General features: G+C 38.4%; 1 protein-coding gene across 3 annotated transcripts in view; it reads right to left on the reverse strand.

The window, feature by feature from the left end:
- The window catches only part of egl (Egl_like_exo domain-containing protein), a 101,469-nt gene extending 81,915 nt beyond the window's left edge, over nt 1–19,554 (reverse strand). Inside the window, exons 1-3 of one of the 3 annotated variants that reach the window (XM_067775375.1) lie at nt 18,874–19,554; nt 10,155–11,920; nt 8,986–9,632 (exon numbers count right to left, since the gene is read on the reverse strand). In XM_067775375.1, the coding sequence (XP_067631476.1) occupies nt 8,986–9,151 (166 nt within the window). In that variant the 5' untranslated portion in view covers nt 9,152–9,632; nt 10,155–11,920; nt 18,874–19,554. Of the gene's footprint in view, nt 1–8,985; nt 9,633–9,796; nt 9,973–10,154; nt 11,921–18,873 lie in introns of those variants that run through there. The other 2 variants (XM_067775376.1, XM_067775377.1) reach the window with 2 other exon arrangements.
- Between the last annotated feature and the right edge of the window lie 2,610 nt (nt 19,555–22,164).

The following is a 22,164-nucleotide window of genomic DNA, read 5'->3' on the forward strand; positions in this document are numbered from 1 at the left end:
TTAGTGCTACAATATTTTTGAAACATTTTTTGGCATCAATTTGTTGGTGTAAATTTGAATATCATACCGAAGTGCCTTGGCTTCATATGGAAGTGCTTTTTCTTTGCACTTGCATATGAAATTCAGGCATTTTCATATGAATCGAATTTGTATGTGAGGGCATATGGAGTGCTATGAAAATTTGTTTTTATATTCAAAATGTGAATTTGTATCTGAGTCTATTCTTCAGGGCAAAACAAAAACAAAATTGCTACAGTTGTATAGGGATAGAACAGCTCTGCAAATGATTCAAGGCGTTGTATAGCCCAACCCTTTCAAAGGGTTTCCAGCGCAATTTTTAGCTTATCCAACCCAATTTCCAACCTCACCTATCCGTGACGAATCCTGTTTCTTTAGCAACTGAGGCTCTGGCGACTCCAAGTTTCGTGGAACTAGGGGGTGGGGGAGGAATGGCCTAGAAGGTTCAATTTGGTCATATTAAATCGCTCCTAAGATGGTCGGATCTATATCCAACAAAGAACCACGTACACCGGTAACACTCCCAAAATTTTTTGGGGAATATCTTTATCGCTACAACAACAAACCGCCTGGATTTCGGTACCTCATATTTTCCTGGGCTGGAAACGAAATTTTTGACAGAGACCAGTGTCCTGTAATTATGGCTGTCTTCCTAAATATTTCTTTCCTTGACAATTTTAGTAAATCCTCTGTTTCTTTTGGTTGTAGTCCAGCCAAATTTTGGTCTGGATCCTATATTAGTTCGTAGAATACTAATTTTGAATAGCAGTTTTCTTGAGATCGGTAAGAATATCACTTTTTATTGATGTAAGAGGCCAATGTACTGCGACTGCCTCAGTGATGTCTAACGATACACCGGCCTTTACCAGTTTATCCAATTTTTCATTGCTGTCTATATTCCCGTGACCTGGTACCCATGTGAGTGTAATGGTGGTTGAGTTTTTTGCATTGCGCAGCTCTTCTTACAGTTATTGACGGCATTGGAGGGTGTAAGTAGTGAATTCACGGCGCTGCTTCAGAGCACTGCTTCGGTGTGTAATAATATGCATACCTCTCGACCGATTACAGAATTCTTCAACAAGAAGCAGCAGGCCTTTCCTATTCCTAGTAGTTGTGCTTCGGAGTTACTAGTTGAGTTTGGAAGACGGTCTGAGATTGTTACTTCTAGCTGTTCGAAGAAGACCCCTGCACCAACAGCGCAGTCCATTTTGGACCACTAAGTGAATAGTGAGTTCTCAAGGGTATCCTCACTTTAAAGTCGTTGTCAAAGATCAATGTAGACGAAAGATAATGTTTTGTCGAATCTACATCAGGTCGTCTTCTTAGGATACCGCTGTGGCCATACTAGCTGTGTGAAAACAATAAACATATTGTGGCGAATTTTAGCATCACTAAGCCGTTAGTAAATAAGCAACAGCAAAAACATGAAGCAAGCCACAATTGGGTACATGAATACATCAGTCATCATTTATACACATAAAGGCGATGAAGAGCTATCTCACACACACAGATGTGGTCATCAGCCGAAGTAGTTACTCACACATACATAAACTACCAATATGCATGTACTCATATAACTTATTACCAGAAGGTGAAACGTCTAGACCCTTGAAGAAATATGCGAACGAAGCAACGGAGAGTATAAAAGCAGCGCAAGCTGAACAAGCAGTAATCAGTTTGATTTAAACACGATGTGATGTACATGATATTGAATTATAATTGTACTACTCCCAAAATAGGCTAAATAAAAACTATATTGCAATACTAAATATTGGAGTGATTTATTCAACAGTTTAGCGATTCGAACGTTAGTAGAAGGTTTGGCATAAGCGGAAGTTCCCAGAATTCGTTAAAATATTTTACCAAGCAGAAACGGGCTATTTGCTATCCTCTAAAAAATTTATCTAAAAATAACACAGCTATCATCTCTTTACGACTCTGTAACATAGGAAGCTAGATAAGTTTCAAACACAAAAAGCAGAAACTTGTTTTAAACCGGTTCTAGTTTGTAGCCGTGCTCGAAGTTCATCCCGATATTGGCCTCACTACAGATGTGAAGAGAGTTCTAATCATGGTTTAATTATTAAAGGTTACCCATGCATCTAAATGCGTGTTAGAGTGTAAGCAGTCTCTGGAAAGAATCGGGACAGGGAGAAGCATACATCTATATTGGGTCCCAGGGCATATGGGAATATATGGGAATGAAAAAGCGGACGAACTTGCTAAAAAGGGTGCATCCCATGAAGCTTGCTCCGTAGACGTCCCAATTAGATTGGGCGAGATTAAGCGAAGGCGAGAGGTGCACATGATCGACCAGCGGGAAAGGCGTGGGTTCAAGCGCGGGGCTATAAAGTGTCGAAGATTATGTGTAGGTCTTACAACCTTAGACTAACACATTTGCTTCTATCATTAAAAAGAGAGGACTGTAGACTCATCACGGGTATTCTGACTGGACACTGCCTTCTGGCATCACATGCCTTTAAATTAGGCTTGGTCAGTGATAGCAGATGTAGGAAGTGCGGGTTGGAGGAGGAAACGATCGAGCACGTTCTGTGCTCGTGCCCTGCACTTGCCAGGCTAAGACTCCAGCTATTAGGAGTAATACAGCTGTCAGATATAGAAGCAGCAAGTGGCTTAAGTCCTAGAAAGCTTCTAGTATTTGCCAAGAGGGCGGAGTTATTTTATAACATAGGTCCTGGTTTTTGATAGGGTTTTTCAGTTTGGTCGTTAAAACAAACTTCTGGTAACACTACGGACTCAATCAGTCTATGTGAGGTCCTCATGGACCGGTTCAACCTAACCTAACCTACCCATGAAGTCTTAGACCACCCTGTGCTTTTCATATTCCAAACTCCCAAGTCGCTCTTAAAAATAAAAGGTGTTATTTCTTTTCAAACTCCTTTCTGAATAATGAACAAAACTTTAAAGGTGTACTGACAGTTGTACTTTTCACAAACAAAATGTTAATTGGGTACACTTTTTTACTTTTGAAGGTTTCTTTTCATAAAATGCATGAGAAATTGTATAACTTTGCTGTAAATTTTTGGGTAAATTACAAATGAAAACTCAATTTTGTAACAATGTTGAGTACTTGAACTTTGTAATTGTTTGCAGATGCCACAAATAAGCACAAATCCTGGTTGCTGTGCGGCCTGTATGCTAAAGACCCGCAAGTAAAGAACGAGGTGATTTTTTGATACACTTTCTTGCTATTGGTCAAAAGGATGTTCGCCGCTCTTTTCAAAAGATTTGGCTCGGCCGTTTGAACTTCGAGATCTCGTTTATGGAGTACTAAGCAACTTCCGGAAGTTCCGGCTGTGTGTGTAACTGCCAATAGTTTGAAGCTTAGCGTGGCTGTTTCTTTGCCGCTCTCCTCGACGCAGTTCATGCCAATGCTTTAAAAAGAGATATCCGTTCTTTCTTCATGCAGGCCAGTGGCCAGTGATTGTGGCAATGATCCTAAAGATTTATTTTCTTAAATGATGCATTTCGACCGCCTATGCTGCATCTATCGGTGCCTGTTGCGTAGTTAGCTGCAGGCTAAAGCGACCACTTGCAGCTGCTGTCGATCTTAGACGAAGTGATGGGGGAGTTAAGCATCATGAGCGCTGCTTGAGTAAGTGTTATTATGTAATGTCAGATTGTCTCAGATGTGTTATTATGTAATTCTATTCGAAAAAAAATTTTTTCCGATTATACATTTTTTTTTGATTTGAAAGCTTTTGAAACGCATTTTCTTCGAATTTAATTACAGGATAAGACCCCATCACTTCTGCTTGGAAGATACTAGCCGAGTTTGAAAGACGGGCTGACAGCGACAGCTAAAATTGCTGAGAAGCTTTCAGCTCTTAAACCGTAGTTCATATATCCATCTTAGCATTTACGTGGCGCGTTATGCACACCATCGTTTTCCCTCAATGTCGAATGTGACCAACGGGTTTGTTATTACGGCCACATTCTCTAACAAAGCCCTTGGCTAAAGCTTTATCAACTGTCATGTCTCAAAAGGAGATTTTGTCGAATTTGTGCCTTTTCGAAAAAGGGATTTCATTTTTCCCCCACTTCTTCTCAAATACAATAATGAGTGCGGGGTGTCACATTTTTAAAAAAGCTACATGCGAAACCTCGTGTAATTGAATCATGGTTCTAATATATGGAGTTCTTAATATATGAATCATATAATTTTTTATACCGTCGTTTGACGAACCAATTTTCCTTTGACTCGTTGGATCTGTAGGACTTCCTTGTGAAGCACATGAGGCGCTTGCACTTCGGCAGCTTTATTGGCATTACATTTACGTTACACCATTCAACTATGCTATTCAGATCCGATTGAAGACTTGATCTATCCACTGGGGAGCAGAAAGGAATAACGTCATCTGAGTACATTACCGGCTTGCAGTACTTCAAAACATTTGGAAGGTCATTAATGAACAGCAGAAACAACACCGAAACGTGGTGACTGCCCTGAAGAAATTAATATATGTACTTGGACAACGAATGTCTTATTACCGCCTGCCTGAAAACCGAACCTTTCATGCTTCCACAAATCGTAATACTTATTCATACGTTTAAGCACAAGATGGGAAAATAAATAAATATGTATGCTATTATTGTTTTTTTGAGTTTGTTGCAGTATAAATATGTAGGTAGTATTCTGCAGCTATAGAGTAAGAAGTGAAGTGTTCACAAAAAAAATATACAATGCCGCCTACATATAAAAATATAATAACAAATAGGCTTAATCTCACACATGTTAGAATTTATTCCCAAACGATGTGTTTATGAAGCAAAAAATATTGACAAACCAATTAATTATTTAGTAATTTACATTTCATTTTCAATGTTATTGACTTCAACCATTTAGCCCAACGCAAAACAGCCAAAGTAACCGCATACAACGACTCATAAGACGATCTCCCCGACAAATTAACAACTTGGCTGGAGTCGTTGGTCCTTTTCTATGTAGTTCAACAAATAAGTACGTATATGTACATACAGCAGCGAACACGAAAATAGCAGTTGCAATTTTTAACAAAAAATTTTGAAAAAACTTCTTTGAAGTTGGAAACTAACACACCTTTTAATTAAAGTACTACATTGTTCTAAGTAACAAAAATACGTTCTACAAGTCGTTGTCTTAATGTATGGCTTGGAATCATGGACGCTGTCGAGAGAAGATGACATGGCTCTTGGAGTGTTCCACAGAAAAGTTCTCCGAAAGATTTATAGTCCTGTCCGCAATGCCTACGGCGAGTTTCGAAGGAGGTATAATGATGAGCTGTATGAACTTTACGAAGATATGAAGATAGTGAATAAAAGCCCAAAGGCATCGCTGGCTGTGTCATGTTTTTCGAATGGACGAAGACGTTCGACCAAGAAATTATTTCAGTCCACACCACAGTTTGGTGGCAGGGGAAGGGGGAGACCTTCACTGAGTTGGGAGAGGCAGGTGGAGGAAGACTTGACCTCCTTTGGTGCTTTCAATTGGCACAAAATCTAAAACACTTTCTGAATTGTCAAAATCAATGCGAGTTTCGGGAGCCATTTAACTTGTACTTTGCTATACTAAAATTAATTGGACTACCTAACTGCATGTTGAAAAAAAATTAAGAACACTAAATACAAAGTTCTAAGTTTCGAAATATTTTTCTCGAATTTTTTGAAAACGTTTGAAAACGAATTTAATTGACGAAATTTGATAAAAATTGCCACTGCTATTTTCATGTGGGCTTCTGCTATTTTCATGTTCGGCCACCGTGGTGTGATGACAGTCCATTCCGCCTACCACTCCGAAGAACCTGGGTTCACGCCCCGGCAAAGCAACATCAAAATTTTAAAAATAAAGTTTTTCAATTAGAAGAAAATTTTTCTAAGAGGGGTAGCCCCTGGGCAGTGTTTGGCAAGCCATGAAAAGCTCTCAGTGAAAACTCATCTGCCTTGCAGATGCTTCGGCATACAACAAGTAGGTCCCGTCCCGCCAATTTGTAGTATGAAAAATTAAAAAAAAGGAGCACGACGCAAATTGGAAGAGAAGCTCGGCCTAAAATCTCTTTGGAGGTTATCGCGCCTTACATTTATTTATTTTATTCTGTATGGGATTGGGGTATTTACGTAGGATTGTGTTAACTCTTTTTTAGATAACATTATTGGGCTTCATTCAGTATTTCATAATGCTGGCCGGCCAAAATCCTTTGAACGGTTAAGCGCCAATTAAGTACACAAGTAAAGCTGCAGTGATTGGTGCGTTATCGGTAACCGTATCAGTAACCTTATAACAGCTGATTCGACCAACGTTATGGGAATCAATGTAATCGATTATTGGTGCCGTATCGTAACGCTAAGGTCGTAACCGTATCGTAGCCAACCAATTGGTTTTTGGTTTTTCGCCGTATCCATAACCTAAAAATATTTGAGTTGATGAATTTAATAACTTTTTGTAGATTTTATTCATTGTTTTGGATACGTTATGACTAGGAGGCTTATTTTTTGTGGAATATGTTTGTAATTTTTTGCGTGTTCTTCATTTTTATGAAATTTTCACGATTTTTAGGTTAAGGCACTATTAATTGATAACAATGTATCGTATAGGGTTACGTTAGGGATACGACTACAACGATATGACAAACGGCACCAATGACTCCGCTTTAAGTGAGTAAGTAAGAGCATAACGGAAATGAATCACAATCATCATATATGTATGTATATTAATTCTAATTGCTGTTTTTATGTGCGGGCCCCTTTTTGCTCTTGTTTGGATTCCAAATATATATATAAAGTTATGGTTGTAAAGATGGATATTCGGGCTATTAGCGAGCTTTGGGCAATTTTGGTCGTAGTGCTTTTGGTTAGCTATATTTTATTAAAATAATTTGTTAAAAATAAACGATTGTGAAGACAGAAATAAATCTATTTGTACTATGGCACCATTGTGAATATTTGCACTGCATTGCCGGCAGTTGCTTCCGTATGCCAGATGGCAGCACAAACTGTAAATTTGAATTGATTTATAGAACAGCTGATGTATGTTTATATTTGATAAGATACTTTTATATTGGTTGCGCAAGATGCGCACGGGTCCGGCTCGTATATACATATAATTGTTTTGATATTTTATTAGCCGATATTTCGTTATCAATCACCATCAGAACAGATTAGTATGTTTTAGTGACTTTGGATCGGTTTTTTTTTAAAGTACATTCGTCGTTCGTCTACAGCACCATATACGCACTGATTCAAAAAAATTCGAAAATTCGAGAAAATTTCATGGTATCAGTATACGAAGTAGAATAAAAAATTAAATTATTATTGTTTAAATAAATTTAAATATGCATATTTATCAAGTTCCCCACAATCCATTTTATGAAAAGTTGATAGATAAAAGCTGCTGTGAAATAAGGGAGTGGGCGCCTTTAAGTGCATTGGCTACTGGCGAGAAGCGGCAACGGACGTTATGAGTCTCCTTGGTTCTGCTTTCCCAGGGTTTAGTAGCGGTAGCACACTCGCCATTATTTATTTTTAAGGGATGACAAAGCTGGACAGCGGAACATTGAAAACAAGCGCTAAGCAACTGAATCCCTCGTTGCTAAGGTTTCTTAGCATTGGCAATGTAATGCTATCGGGACCCTACTAGTTTGAATGGTTTACCATGTTTGAATGAATGTGTACGTATCGCCGGCAGAAAGCCTAACGCATTTGATAACTACATCGATGACTTTTGAAATATCTGACTAGCTATAACAATTTCCTTCCACACGCTTGGGACGTGTCCGTTTGCCGTGCAAAACGTACTTTCGTCTATTTGTTACGCTATCCAATAAGGTTGGTATGCCACAGTTCGTGATGGGCATTTAAAACTACTAAAATTATGCGATTTTCGACTGTGAGTAAAGCACTAATGCCTTGGTGGTAGCCACTTGACCAGCAGGTAACAGGGGGATGTAGATGATTATGATTTCAAGATTTGCACCCACTGAACGGACAGCCTCTTGGCAGCTTGGTGCTACAAAAGCACCCTTCGGAGGAGTACCGTTGCTGAGTTCAGCACATCTAGGAAAGTAGCATCGTCCGAGACAGGAACTGCACGGGGCAGATGGCCCAAACATATTGTGATGAATATGAGCATCAACAAGCTGATACTAAATAAATAATCACGCAACAATAAAAAAATATGAAGCAGCCACTCGTATATACATGAACACATCAATCATCATCTACATACATATATAAAAGTCAACGAAGAGATAACTCACACGCAGATGTAGCCATCTGCCGAAGTTGTTACTCACATATACACGCATATATGTAGCTCAATTGCCAAGCAGGAGATACAGCAGTTCTAGAAGGCGAAACGTTTAGACTTTAGTAGAAATATGCGAATGAAGCAACGGAGAGTATAAAAGCAGCGCAAGCTGAGTAGTCAGTAATCAGTTTTGATTTAAGCACGCTATTGGTTGTGAAGTATAAGTGCTATTATGAAGTACCTCAAAATAGTCTAATAAAGACCATTTTGCTTTATTGAATATTGGAGTTATTTATTCAACAGTTGAGTGATTCGAACGTCACCAGAAGGGTTGGAATAAGTGGAATTTCCCTAAATTCGTTACAATATATATTCTGTACTGACTAACGGTGCACACGGTGACAGGCACTAGGGGTGCCGGAAAGAGGAGGGGAAGACAGAGGCAGGGGCTCTTATGCGGCATAAGCTCTGCAACATACCACTTTGTGGGAATTTCAAAGGACAATAGAATTTTTTCATTCAACGAGTTCTTTTGTTTTCTGAAAAATCCATCTCCTTCTCAAAATCCTTTAAGAATGTCTATTTTCCTTCTTGAGCTTATACATTTTTTACTTAAAAAACTCAAATGTTCTCCAAAAAAACATTTTGTACTAATGTTAAAAAATTTGCTTCCGAAATTACATACAAAACAACTCTTTAGCAAATTAACTTAAAAAAATACTTACCCGATTGACTGCCGCCAGCGATTTGACGCATTTCCTTAGTAAATTCCTTGTTGCCAAATTGACAAGATAGATCATGCACAGTGCGCGCCTCACCTTTATCCATGAGGCGCTCAAGAAAGAAGAGCAGCGTCATATTGCGGGCATTTTCATAACCCTGGGAATCCATTTTGTTTGCAGAACGAACGTTATTTAAATCGGAATGGAATTTATATTTGATAATGAAATAATTAATCGATTTTTTTAGGTTATGTGCACTTGTCTTACAATAGATGTAAATTTTGTTATATTTACAATTTTTATCTTGGAAATTTCTTCCTTTTTTTATATTAAGTATATTAAAATTTTTTGCAGCGCGTTCCTGTTGCAGGCAAGCGATGGAAGCACTTTTTATAAAAATTTAATTTTTTTCATTTTCCTTTGTAATTGCATTCGTTTGAGAAACACTGTTTAGTTATCACAGAAAACACCGTTTTATATTTTGATCTTTTTTTGCTTGTATGTCTATATTTTTTTTATTTGCATATAAGCATGTATGTATATATGCGAAATAGGATGTATAGATGAATATTAGACAGTAATTCGTTGCGTTATTTGTTTTTTTTTTTTTTTTTTTGATCTATTTTGTTTTTTTTTTTTGCTGTTGTTATCTGTAATAAAAGAGAAATATATTTACTCATAGTTTAAATATGATTTTATCTTGATAAAACAAAAAAATTGAAGGTGAGCACAAATAAATATGTAATTATTAAGTTATGCAATGAAAATGATGAAATATTTGATAATATTTTTTAAATCAAAATCCTTTTTTAACCTCATACTTTAAATGCAAATCAAATTCTTTTTTTTTTATTTTTTTTTAAAGCGGATACGGAAATTCGGAGATACGGTGTCTCTTGATAACGTGACCGTTAAGTTTGCCAACTAACGTTAAACTGAGTAGTAAAAAAACAAATGCTGATGAGTACCGCATAACTTGACAAAAAATGAGTGTTTGAATGAGAGAGTTGACTCGACGCACTGTGGGGTATTTTGAAGATGAGGTCTTGATATTACTTATATTATTTGAACATTTACTGCAATTTTTTCAGAATGGCGTCCACTATCAAAGCAGCTGTAAAAAGTAGCCGAGCATAGACTAAACAAATGAAAGAGATGGTCGATATTCTCACCGAGACTGAAGAATTAGCAGGTATCCGGAAGATTCAAGTGACTCCACGGAAAGCTTGAGATCGAGAAAAGGTGGTAGAAAATAGAAAATAAATAATAATACATACAAAAATTTACATATAAAATAAATTTATAATAAAAAATAAGCTAAAATACAAAATTAAATAAATCACAACCTAAAAACATAATAGCAATTAAAAAAAAAATCGTAAAGAGAAAGGTAACCGTGTGGATTTGATCCTAAATCATCAGGCTTGTCGTTGCACATTGCGGTGATTCTTTGTCCTTTCAACTTTTCCTCCAGACGCTCAGCGACATTGGTAGCAATAGCTGGAGCCACGCAATACAACTTCTGGAACTCCGCTGGCGCTAGCTCAAAACGATTGTCAATATCGCTGAATAAACGCCGGTCCACCACTTTTGCATTATTTGCAGTTGCGTTTCGCTACAAACTCGAATGCCATTTTCCTTAAAAAAGATCACAAAATGAACTTCTAAATAGTAATAATTTCGATATTTACCAACTTTCTCGAAAACTTAACAATATCAACAATTTTTCGAGTTTAGAGTTGACAAAAGTTAGTGAATAGTTGAGATGTTAAAATTATTGTTATGTTTATTTACCGCTCTCAAATGTTTAACAAGTTAGTGAATAGCGCTACTGGACTAAAAAATGCAATTTTAAAGTTTGAAAAACACACAACAATATTTGGTGTATTCGTGGTGTGGAAGCAACGTGCTAAAAGTATTGGTGGCTTTTATCGATGTTGATGGTCCTTTGCCGAGTATTGATTCAATACGTTCCTTGGTGGCCGCTGCGGTGTGCTCCGCCTACCACACCTACAACATCAAAAAATGTATAAACTAGTTTTTCAATTAATCGTTGTTTCTCCTTGACAGTGGTTTGGCAAGCACTCCTTTCGGTAAATCGCGCTAAGTATTTATTTTTTTACCTTCATGAGGTAACGTGCTCGCTTATCACAGTGAAGGTCTCCTGGGTTGAAAGAGGTTTAACGAAGAGCTGTATGAGCTTTACGCCGATATGAACAAATTAAAAGCCCAAGGGCGACTCTGGCAAAGTCATGTTATGCGAATGGATGAAGACGTTCAGGCCCATAAAGTATTACTAGAAATGCGAGACCTCCATCGAGTTTGTAAAGGCAAGAGGAGGAAGTTTTGATCTCCCTTGACTCCAGTTATCGTTGGGCAGGGACTACTCTGCTTGCATGTTAGGCAACCGCCAAAATCTCACAGGCCGTTAAGCTACAATTAATGATAAATGATGACTATAATGGTACGAGAAAAAAAATGAGTTATCGCTTTTTTAAAATATCACTTTAGGCTACAAAATATTCGTTTCCGACGTCATAGAACCCTTCCGAGGTTTTAAATTTTGTGTGAAATTTTTCTTGAAAATATCGCACTGTATGCCGCCTCTTATGAGCAATAGAGTATAATTTGGGAGTCTGCGCAAAAATGCAGGAAAACAGCTGATTTTGTCATTTTAAAACCATGCATAGTAATTTTCGTAGTACGAGCCATCCGCCAAGTGTTGCATGTGTGTGTCGTGGCATCGCAGTCGCTTCCGTTGCCGCAGCAATCAACACCCTCACTAAATTTTATTGTAATACAAATGTTGTATGAATGTATAGTAGCTTCCGTCGACGTTCACGCCGCAGTCATTTAACTAATGTATTTTTTAATATGCCGTTTTATTTTTGTAGTAAATGTAGCCCACTCGCTTTCACTCTTCCTCTCAAAGACTTTGCTAAAAGCATAAATAAACTAGGTTAATTTGCAATATAAAGTCAAAAATCTGCAAGTATTTCATATATTTAAAACTTTTACTGTTTACTTTTGTACGATTATGAGTTTGAATTGTTGTTTGGCATGAGAAAGCGGTGCAGGGGAATGATTCACTAAATTGGTTAAAAGTTATTTTTAGGAGTAGAATGACATTTCGAGATCACTGAGCGCGTCCTTTGAGGTACTGATATAGAAACAAGTTGGTTATTCCAAAATCGGATTTTGAGAGTTGAGGAGTATTGATATATGCGAGAACTAACGCATACTGATTAAATTTTTCCGAATGCAGAATAAGTACTTCTCAATGATGTTATGAATGCTCTACTTAACCGTACCGTGTTAACCCAAAAGAATGTTAACGAGATAAAGTTATGACGGTGACCGCCGTAAAAGCAGCGTTAAGCATCAGAGAATGTGTCGTAGAAGAATCGGTGGTTCCAGGTATACCATGAACGAAGACTCCGAGCTTGATAAGAGCAGACGGATTCAGTTTTTACAAGGAAATCCGAAGGTATCGAAACTCGGTCTACTAAAGGGGCGAAAATTCTACTTGTGAAATAGCCCCCGTTCGCCGGATAAAGCGCGAACATTTCCAGGTATTCATTACATTATGGTTTTATAGCTCATCCAACTAAGTTGTCCACATCGCCGACGAGAGGCGAAACCTGTTACAAATTTGAATGCACGCTTAAACTAATTTAGCAGAAATTTTGACGATCCCAACTTCTCTACGGAAGGAAAATATGAGATGACCTAGAATGGTTCGAAGTTCTTTTAACTAATTACGAAGATTGTCCCATTTTGTGATCACCGACAGGATTTAGAAATACCTTCCACAACGAAGTATGGCTTTCCTTAATATTTTTATTCGTGCGCAACCTAAAACACTGATCTGGTCGCGGGATTTTCGATCGAGGGACAGCCATTTAGCTTCGTGCTGCTTTATTTCATGCTTCGACCAGTGGCAAAGTCGATAAATCTCAATTCAATGGATGAGGTTTCGCTGCGGAGTGTGAATCAAATGCACCTCCTTCGGCACACTGGCGATGAAGTCGCCAAGCATGACCTTTATGTCATGGCAGGGACATTGCTCGGATGTACGTTCTATTCATTGGTTGAAAGCGCCCTTTCCCCAATTGTCCTTGTTCACCCATAATGCGTGGCCGCAGTTGAGTGAGATATTCAAGAAATTTGCCATTATGCGAGACGTCCCTCAATTTGAACAATAGTAGTTGGCGACGAAATATATCAACCACCACGAATCCGATAGCGAAACTGCACAAGTTTTAATCATCTTATTTCCTGGCTTTTCCATCACATCTCTTGGATGGCGGTGATGTCAGATGTTGCCTTCAATAGGATTTCAATCAGCTAGGCAGAATCACCATCCGCACCATAGACATTCCAAGTGCATACATTTAGGATTATAAGTATCCGAGGCTTTGCTGGAATTGTCAATGAGAATTGCTATCATGCGATGGGTTTCAAGCCAAGGACACAAGCTGCCCTGCGAGAACGTTACATGTTTTTATATCGTTTCAATATTTGGTCTTCGGTATATAAAAATCATATAGATCGGCTTGAATCTGTATAGAACCAGTTTCTAATCTTCGCATTACGTAGTCTTAACTGGGAATCTAGTCTTCATCTTCCGCTATATAGAAATATACTTCTTCTCATTAGTTTGCCAACTTTAGAGAATAGAAGAATATTACTCGGGCTAATGTTCCTTCATAAACTGCTTATCGGAGACATATATTCCCTTGACATTGTGATCAGAATAAATTTATCTGTTCCTGCGAGAACTTCAAGACACTATGTACTATTTCATTTAGTCCTCTTCGCAGTTTGTGTGATCGCACTATAATGAACCGTACAACTGTATTAGTTTTGAGCATTCGGTTGCTCCTATCCGCAAGAAAATATTCTCGCGTCTGGCATGATATATTTTTAAAGATTTTTTAATTGTCTAGTTTAATAAGATGCCAACAGTCACGTATTTAATTCTATTTCAATTTGCATATGTATGTATTGATTGAAATTTTAACAATAATAAATAATTGGTCGGGTTAGAGGTTTGGATGACCTAGAAGGTTCAACGTGGTCATATCAAATCATTCCTTACCTTAATGGGATGAGAAGGAAAGCCATAACTATTTTTTAACACGCTTATATTAGCTCCACTTGTATGTATGCTTATTTTTAACTCTCTAGGCTAGGCGCGCAAAGGAGAGTTAGACCATCTAGTGGCAATTATGTAGACTCGAGCCAGTGGGTAAATAACTCGCTACAAAACGAGTTGCGTTTTTTTAAACTATGTTTAGGCCCGGTTTTTCAGTAGTTGGTTAGGCTAAGCTTAAACTAAGTTTGCTTAAACTCTAGTCAAATTTTAACTCCAATTAAACTGCTGAGCAGTTTTTCAGTCACAGTTTAAGGCCGCCTTTGGGGTATGCTTTTTTGTGCGGCAACTTTGGTTTTTTTATTATCCAGATAATTTGTAGATACGGCAACAGCTGGATTTTGTTTACCCAACAAACATGGAAAAAAATTCTACAGCGAAATTATATATATAGTTCCGGAAGTGATATCCCAACATCATTATTTAATTATTCTTAAACCATATAGATCTTGAGTTGATATCCAACTTCATTCTCCAATCAGTATCCAACCCTTGAGAAATTTTGTAAAACTAAAAGTTTTCGAGTTGATCTGAAACGTCATTAATATTTTCCAATTAATATCCTAATTTCAAGAGATATTGAGAAATGTACGCTTCTCCAATGAATATTCAACAAGTATCTCCAGTTGATATCCTACATTGGGTATCGAGTTGAGGTGAAGTTGAAAAAAAAATCTCCTAGGTGGTTCCACCAAAGCAAATAGCTATTTATTGTGAGAAATAAACACCTAACTGATATCAGTAATGAGGCGTAAGTAATCAAAAATAAATTATATAGGCGGCCGCCGTGGTATGATGGTAGCGTGCTCCGCCTACCACACCGAAGATCCTGGGTTCACCCCAGAGCAAAGCAACATCAAAATTTTTGAAACAAGGTTTTTCAATTAGTAGAAAGTTTTTCTAAGCGGGGTTGCCCCTCGGCAGCGTTTGGCAAGCCCTCCGTTTGTATTTCTGCCATGAAAAGCTCTCAGTGAAAACTAATCTGCCTTGCAGATGCCGTTCGGAGTCGGCATAAAACAAGTAGGTTCCGCCCGGCCAATTTGTAGGAAAAATTAAAAGGAGCACGACGCAAATTGGAAGAGAAGCTCTGCCTAAAATCTCTTCGGAGCTTAGCGTGTCACATTTATTTATTTTTTAAATTATACTTATATATTTAATTTTATTTTCGTGAAACAACTGTAGTAGGGAATCTTACATTTGAGTCCAGTTAAAGAACCATAAGTTGTTAATTAAATTTGTTCAACTTCAGTAATAGCATTTTTTGCTTTATAAAAAATTACCTCTTTTACTCTATGATTCTCGAGTTGAGCCACTGTTTCGAAACAACTCTTGAGATTTTACAAATATGCCTAGTTATAACATGAGCTCTAATGGTACTCAAGCCGAAATGCTTGTTGGGTATATTCGACGCCATTTCGAAGGAACGGAAATCACGGATAGGTTAACTAGAGTTTAACCCAGCCAGATCGACCGCTTAAGCTCAGCTTAAACTTCAGTTAAAGTAGACTGAAAAACTGTAGAATAAGTTTAAGCGTAGTTTAACTGACAAACTGAGTTGAACGTGTACTGAAAAACCGGGCCTTATTCTAATTTCTAGGTACTTTTTTCGAAATTTTTCGAATTGAAATATGAATAGATGATCACCGAAATAGAACCGGACACGATATACATTTCGGGTACGCTCCTAATCGAATTCGGGTTTCCCAAGCCTAGATAACATGTAGCACTACTAAACAACAAATCATGAAACAAAATAGAACGTGAAAAAAAGAGAGAAAACTTAATGGAGAAAAATTAAAATGACACACAAAACCAGAAAAGGAATGACTGGCCTTCTGCGAAGTTGTAAACAACGCTGACATCACTGTCAACGTAGCAGTCTACGCAGCTACGTCAAAATGACAAACAATGCATGACAGTACGTTTTAAATGTTTATAAATATGTATGTAGCTATATATGTATGTATGGGTATTTGTCTACGTTGGTATGCATAATTTGTGTCGAACAATGTACTATGACGCGTTTTGAAATTTTTCTTTGCAAAATTCATAACTTTTGAGCCGTTGAAGATATTTCATGGAACTTTGAATATTTGAAAACAAAGGCAGCAGGGTGTTTCACATTAAGTCGTCAAAGTTGAAATGCTTTAGATAAATGCGAAAACTAAATTTTTTTGGTGAAAACTAAAGGAAATAAATTGAATTTGGCCCATAAAGATTTATTTAAGCATAAACCTAGATCAACTAATGACTTTTATGAAGGGGCATGGCACTGCCTACTTAATATGATAAAAAGTTTTGTCTTGGTAGCTATGTACATTATCAATCTCCACCAAAGCCCGATAGACGCAATGCTCTTTTCCGTAAAATTAATATATCTGTGGTTATATGCAATATGCGCTTAGGTTAGGTTGAACTGGCCGGTCAATAAAGACCTCATATATACTGAATGTGTCCATAGTGCTACCAGAATATGTTTGACGACCAAACGGAAGAGCCCAAATCAGTTTCCAGAACTTATGTTGTACTTATACTAGAAGTTTTCTAGAAACTAGCTTAGATGCCTCCTCGAGATTTGGCAACTCTGGCGCCCCTTATAGCTGGAGCCTTGACCTAGCTAGCGCAGGACACGAACGCAGAACGTTCTGAACCGTTTCTTCCTGCAGCTCGCACTTCCTACACCAGCTGATACTGACGTGGTCTAACTTATTAGCATGTCACGCCAGAAGGCAGTGTCCAGATAGTATGCCCATCCTGAGCCTTAAGTAGTTTGTTACTTCAGAGATATGAGCCACTTTGTGAGTCTAATATCGTAGGCTTTGGCAAATGATAGAAATTTTGCAGCCCCACTTGATGGATCATATATAACTCCTGTCTCCTTTTGATTTCTGCCAAACGGATTGGGACGTCTATCGTTTATCCAGCGAGTGTTGCACACTTCTTTGTCAACATATCGCCCGTTTTGTTATCTTCTATCCCTTTATGACCGGGAACTCAGTATAGAGGTATAGTCCGGCCTGAGCGAAGTTTTTCCATTGCTCCTTTGCATTTTAGAACACTTCTTGATGAAGTACTGGTGAGACTATTGCCTTAATCGCCGCCTGACTCTCAATATATATATATATATATTGACGCGACTGCAGCTTTAGCACGCTTCCTGCAGAGTTTCTGCTGCTTTCTTCACGGCTATAGTTTACTCCTGAAGGACGCTGCAGTAAACTGGCAGCCTGTAGGATCTACTTATTTCTGGGTCGGCACAGTAAACAGCAGACCCGACCCCTTCCGTTAACTTGGAGCCATCGGCATACACGTGAATAGTATGTTATGTCATTTCTGCAACCTGGCGCCAACCCACAGGCTCAATTGTGGCCCCAGGACTCTTTCCAAACTCGTCTGAGTCCCATGTAAAAGCATAGGACTTAGGCGATTTTTGTTTATGACTATAGATATTTTTGAAAAATTCTAAAAGAAAGTATTTTATTAATAAAAAAAATTATTGAAAGTACAATAAATTTCTATTTGAGCAAACGATATAGAGACCCTTTCCGAAAGGATGCGTAACACTGCTCACCTATGATAAAAAGTTTTAACTTATAGAAATCTCTACCAAATTTTGCCAAACTCTGAAAATACTCTAAAAAACTAAATTTTTAGTTATATTTAAAAATACTATTTGCAATACAGCACAAAATCCCCTTGGTCAACCTCACATACTCGAGGCGAATCCTGTTCAAATATGGATGTATCATACACATATTTAGCAGGCGAGGCTATGGTGATCCCCAGCTCCTCTTGGAACTACGCGGTATGGCCCAGGAGGTTCAATGTGGTCTTATTAAATAGTTTTCCGAGATGGCCGAGCTAGTAATATAATGGTGCTTGTTACCGAAATGTGCCGGATCTACGTCCATTGATAATACGCCCCAAAACCTTCGCGGGATATCCTTATCGCTTCGACAACAACAAACCCCCAAAGTTGTTTCACTTTATTTGATGTTAATAGAGAAATCGCAGCTCGATTTTATGTATTCGTATAACTGGATATTTAGCAAACAACTACCATAAATGTCACGGAGTTGTTTTTTGGACTTTTTTTTTTATATTCCGTCAAAGTTGGAAAAAAGGTCTAAAATGAGACTTTACGTAAAACAGGCCAAATTTTACCAAAAAAAAAACGGATTGAGATTTTTGTTTACGCCTAAAATGAATTCATTAATTACAAAACAGGGAATCAGTCAACGGTCCCACCATTAACAGACAAACCATGATAGATACACCAAAAAGAACAAAACTACACATTTTTACCAGTGTCGAAATTTTTTCAACTTTGAGCGGCTGTACCTCCTGGACTATAGTTTTCTGTTTGATAAAGATTATTTATTCGTAATCCTTGGAAAATTCTCTATTGCATATATGCATAAGATTAATTGAACGCTTTCAAAAATTTTTGACTTTTGTCAGACTTTCTCGGCAGATGCGCCATAGTGCGACGGCAAGGAAGTCATGGGAAGAACAGGTAAAACAAACGCTGTTGTTATTGGTACGTATTGAGATTTAGCTGAACAAGAAATTATTCAATCAGCTATCGAAAAGCAGATCAAAAGCTAAAGAAAGAAATATGTTTAAAGAGCAGATGAAAAGAAAATGTAAAATGCGACAGAAAACGAAATACTGCAAAAAATGTTAATAATACATTTAATCTCTATTGGTAGTAGGTAAGCCAGTTTTCAACTTACTTGCTGCTGCTACTTAAGGCGACAGTGTTTTTGAAGCAATATTTGTTGTTGTTTCCAATAAACTAAGCTATTCACATTGAGTAAGGCACTTGTTACAATTATTTTATATTAAAATTTTTTTGAAATGGGAACTTAAACTTTAATTAGCACGATATTAATCCTCGTGTGGGGACCTGTTTGCATTTCGTTTGGAAAATTTGTTGAAAAGTCGCGCACTTTTTGTTGTTGTTTTCTAAACACTTTTCCTACATAACAACTTTAGAGAATATTATAATAATTGTAAATGAATTTAATGAGTACGGGGTACGATGCAATTTTTTGTGTGACTTGAACGAGCGAAAGGAAACGTTATGACCGCGACGGCGACGACGACGTTGACGACGACAGGTACTTTGCTTCTTGCTTTTTTCGTTTACTTTTTATTTATTTTTCACTTTTTCACCCTTTGCGTAGACAAAGAGGATAGATAATTTGGCGTATATATGCACAAACGCAATTTTACACTCTACTAAGCACTTTTTATCAATTTTAACTATATTTTCGTTATGATGTATGATGTTGGAAATGCATTAACTTAACAGATTTTTATATGAATTAAATAATTACGAAATATATATAACTTTGCAGCACACAGCATCGACCGAAATCACAAAAACGATGATGACAAGGCAGCGACGGTGCAACAACTAATGAAAACGAATACGACTCAGCTGACGTACGTACGACGACGGAAACACTGTAACACAGAGTTGCATCCGCCGGTGAAATTGGTGCGCAAAGTAATTCTAATAAGAATATTAATTTTTCTAAGCAAACGCACAAGGAAACGGAAATATTTGATAATGGCATATCATCCTCTCAAGTTCGAAGAAATTTATTGCTACTTTAAACTTCTTTAACTCGAAAATAAAAATGAGGTTAGATTAGGTGGTAGCTGCCCTAATAAGGGGAGCTCACTTGGACAACATGAAGGTCCGTTGTGATACCATATGCAATAAAATAACGGTAACATAGATATAACTACTTAGAGAATCGTTGGGTAGCAACGATAAAGCTCCGAATGATACCGATCTCAACTTTGGATAAATCCTCGGGAGATCCAAGTGAGTCGCGACCGAAGTACTTTCGCCTAGTTCTGGGAAAAGCTGGGCACTGAAGCATAAAGTAATTTGGTGATTCCACCTCATCATCCTCCATGCAGATGCAGCAGAATGGAGTTTCCAGTATATTGAGACGTACCGCATGGATGCCCATGGGACAGTGCCCTGTCAGAACCCCAATGACCATTGATAGGAGAGCCTTAGTGAACACGATTATTTCAGCAGACCTCCTGCCATCCACTTTCGGCCAGAAAGATTTTGCTACCCTGCCAGACGTGGTGTCCATTCAACGTTTGCTGAGCTGACTCGAGGCCCAGCTATGGAGGAGCAATCCACAGGTGGCCAGCGGAATCCCGAAATCCCTACAGCCATAATCATCCGGTTCAATTGTACCGATGCGGGCTAAGAGATACGCTTGACAGTTACCCGTGATATCATTATGGCCCGATACCCCAATAATCTTAATTCGATGCAATCGCATGCGAGCTCAGGCACTACCAGACCACCCTCGATCGCACTGTAGTTGAGCTCAATGCCTTGATATCCGCTTGGCTATCAGAGTAGATGTTAAATTCCCTAACGGTATTATCACTGCATAGCATTTCATCCACCGCATCCTTAATCGCAGCAACTTCCGCTTGGAATACACTGCAGTGATCAGCCAACTTAAACTTGCGGCTTACATTTAGCTCTTGACAAAAGACCTCCCCCCCCTCCCCCAACCTTTCCGTCCAACTTCGACCCATCCGTGAACAAGTTAACCGGTCCCATGCCCCAGATAATTCCTCTTCCGCACCCCTCTCTCAGTGGAATTTCTGGGGTGAACGTGAATAAAAAAATAAAAATTAATGCATTGAGATTGTAAAATCAGAATTTTGACTTAGGTTAAGAACTGGACCGTCTGTAAAGACTCTACAACGACCAATTAAGTGTGAAGGGCATATGCTGATGACATTGATTAATTCTGCTTACTCCAAACTGGAAAAAGAAGCGTTAAAAATGGGCTTGATGGTGAATGAGGACAAAAAGCAGTACCTTCTGTCATCGAGCAAAGAGTCAGCGCATATGCGCTTTGGCAACCGCACCACTGTTGGCAGCCATAATTTCGAAATAGTAAAAGACTTCGTTCATTTGGGAACCAGCATTAACACTAAAAACATCACCAGCTCTGAAATCCAGCGAAGAATCACTCTTACCAATAAATGCTACTTTGGACTAGGTAGGCAATTGAAAAGTAAAGTCCTCTCTCGGCAAACGAAAATCATACTCTACAAGTCACTTATCGTACCCGTCCTGATATATGGTGCAGAAACATGGACCATGACAACATCAAATGAAGCGGCTCTGGGAGTGTTCGAGAGAAAAATTCTTCGAAAGATTTATGGACATCTACGCGTTCACGATGGTGAGTACCAAAAAAGATTTAATGCTGATCTGTACGAGCTATACGCAGACATCAACATAGTCCAGCGAATTAATATGCTGTGGCTGCCCTAGGCCCTGTTATGCGAATGAATGATGACGCTCCGGCTAAGAAAGTGTTTCTATCGGAACCCGCCTGTGGAAGCAGAGGAAGAGGGCGGCCACAATCCGCTGGAAGGACCAGGTGGAAAGTGATTTAAACTCCCTTGGTGTGACCAATTGGCGCCAGTTGGCAGAGATAAGAAGCGACGGGAGCACCTAGTTGAACGGCCATAACCGTTTAAAAGGTTAAACCCAAATTATGTAAATAAGTAAGTTTACATATGTATAACTTCGATCTCTCTTCTCTACAAGAAACTTTGACCTTGTGCCCTTTTCATAAGAGGCCTAATTTTTAAGCATATGGCGCCAGAAAACAATGCCCTCTTAGTACGTCCCTCATATCCCCAACGTATTAGTACTTTTAGAATATACCCGGCCCCCACTCCGCTGAAAGGACCAGGTGGACAACGATTTAAATTCCCTTGGTTGGACAGCCATAATCGGCTAAGCGCCAATTTAGGAGCCGATTAAAATACCCAAATGATTCAGGGGTTGTGTAGTACAACCCTTTCAAGGGGATTTCAGCGTTATTTATAGCTCCTCCAGCCCATTTGTCAACCTCACCCACCCTACCTCTCTCTTTAGCTGCTAAGGGCTCTGACGACCCCAAGTCCCTCATGGATGGCTGGCGGGATAGCCTAGAAGGTTCAGCTTGGTCATATTAAAT

The sequence above is a fragment of the Eurosta solidaginis genome, chromosome 3 (assembly GCF_040869045.1).
Source record: "Eurosta solidaginis isolate ZX-2024a chromosome 3, ASM4086904v1, whole genome shotgun sequence".
Taxonomy (NCBI): Eukaryota; Metazoa; Arthropoda; class Insecta; order Diptera; family Tephritidae; genus Eurosta; species Eurosta solidaginis.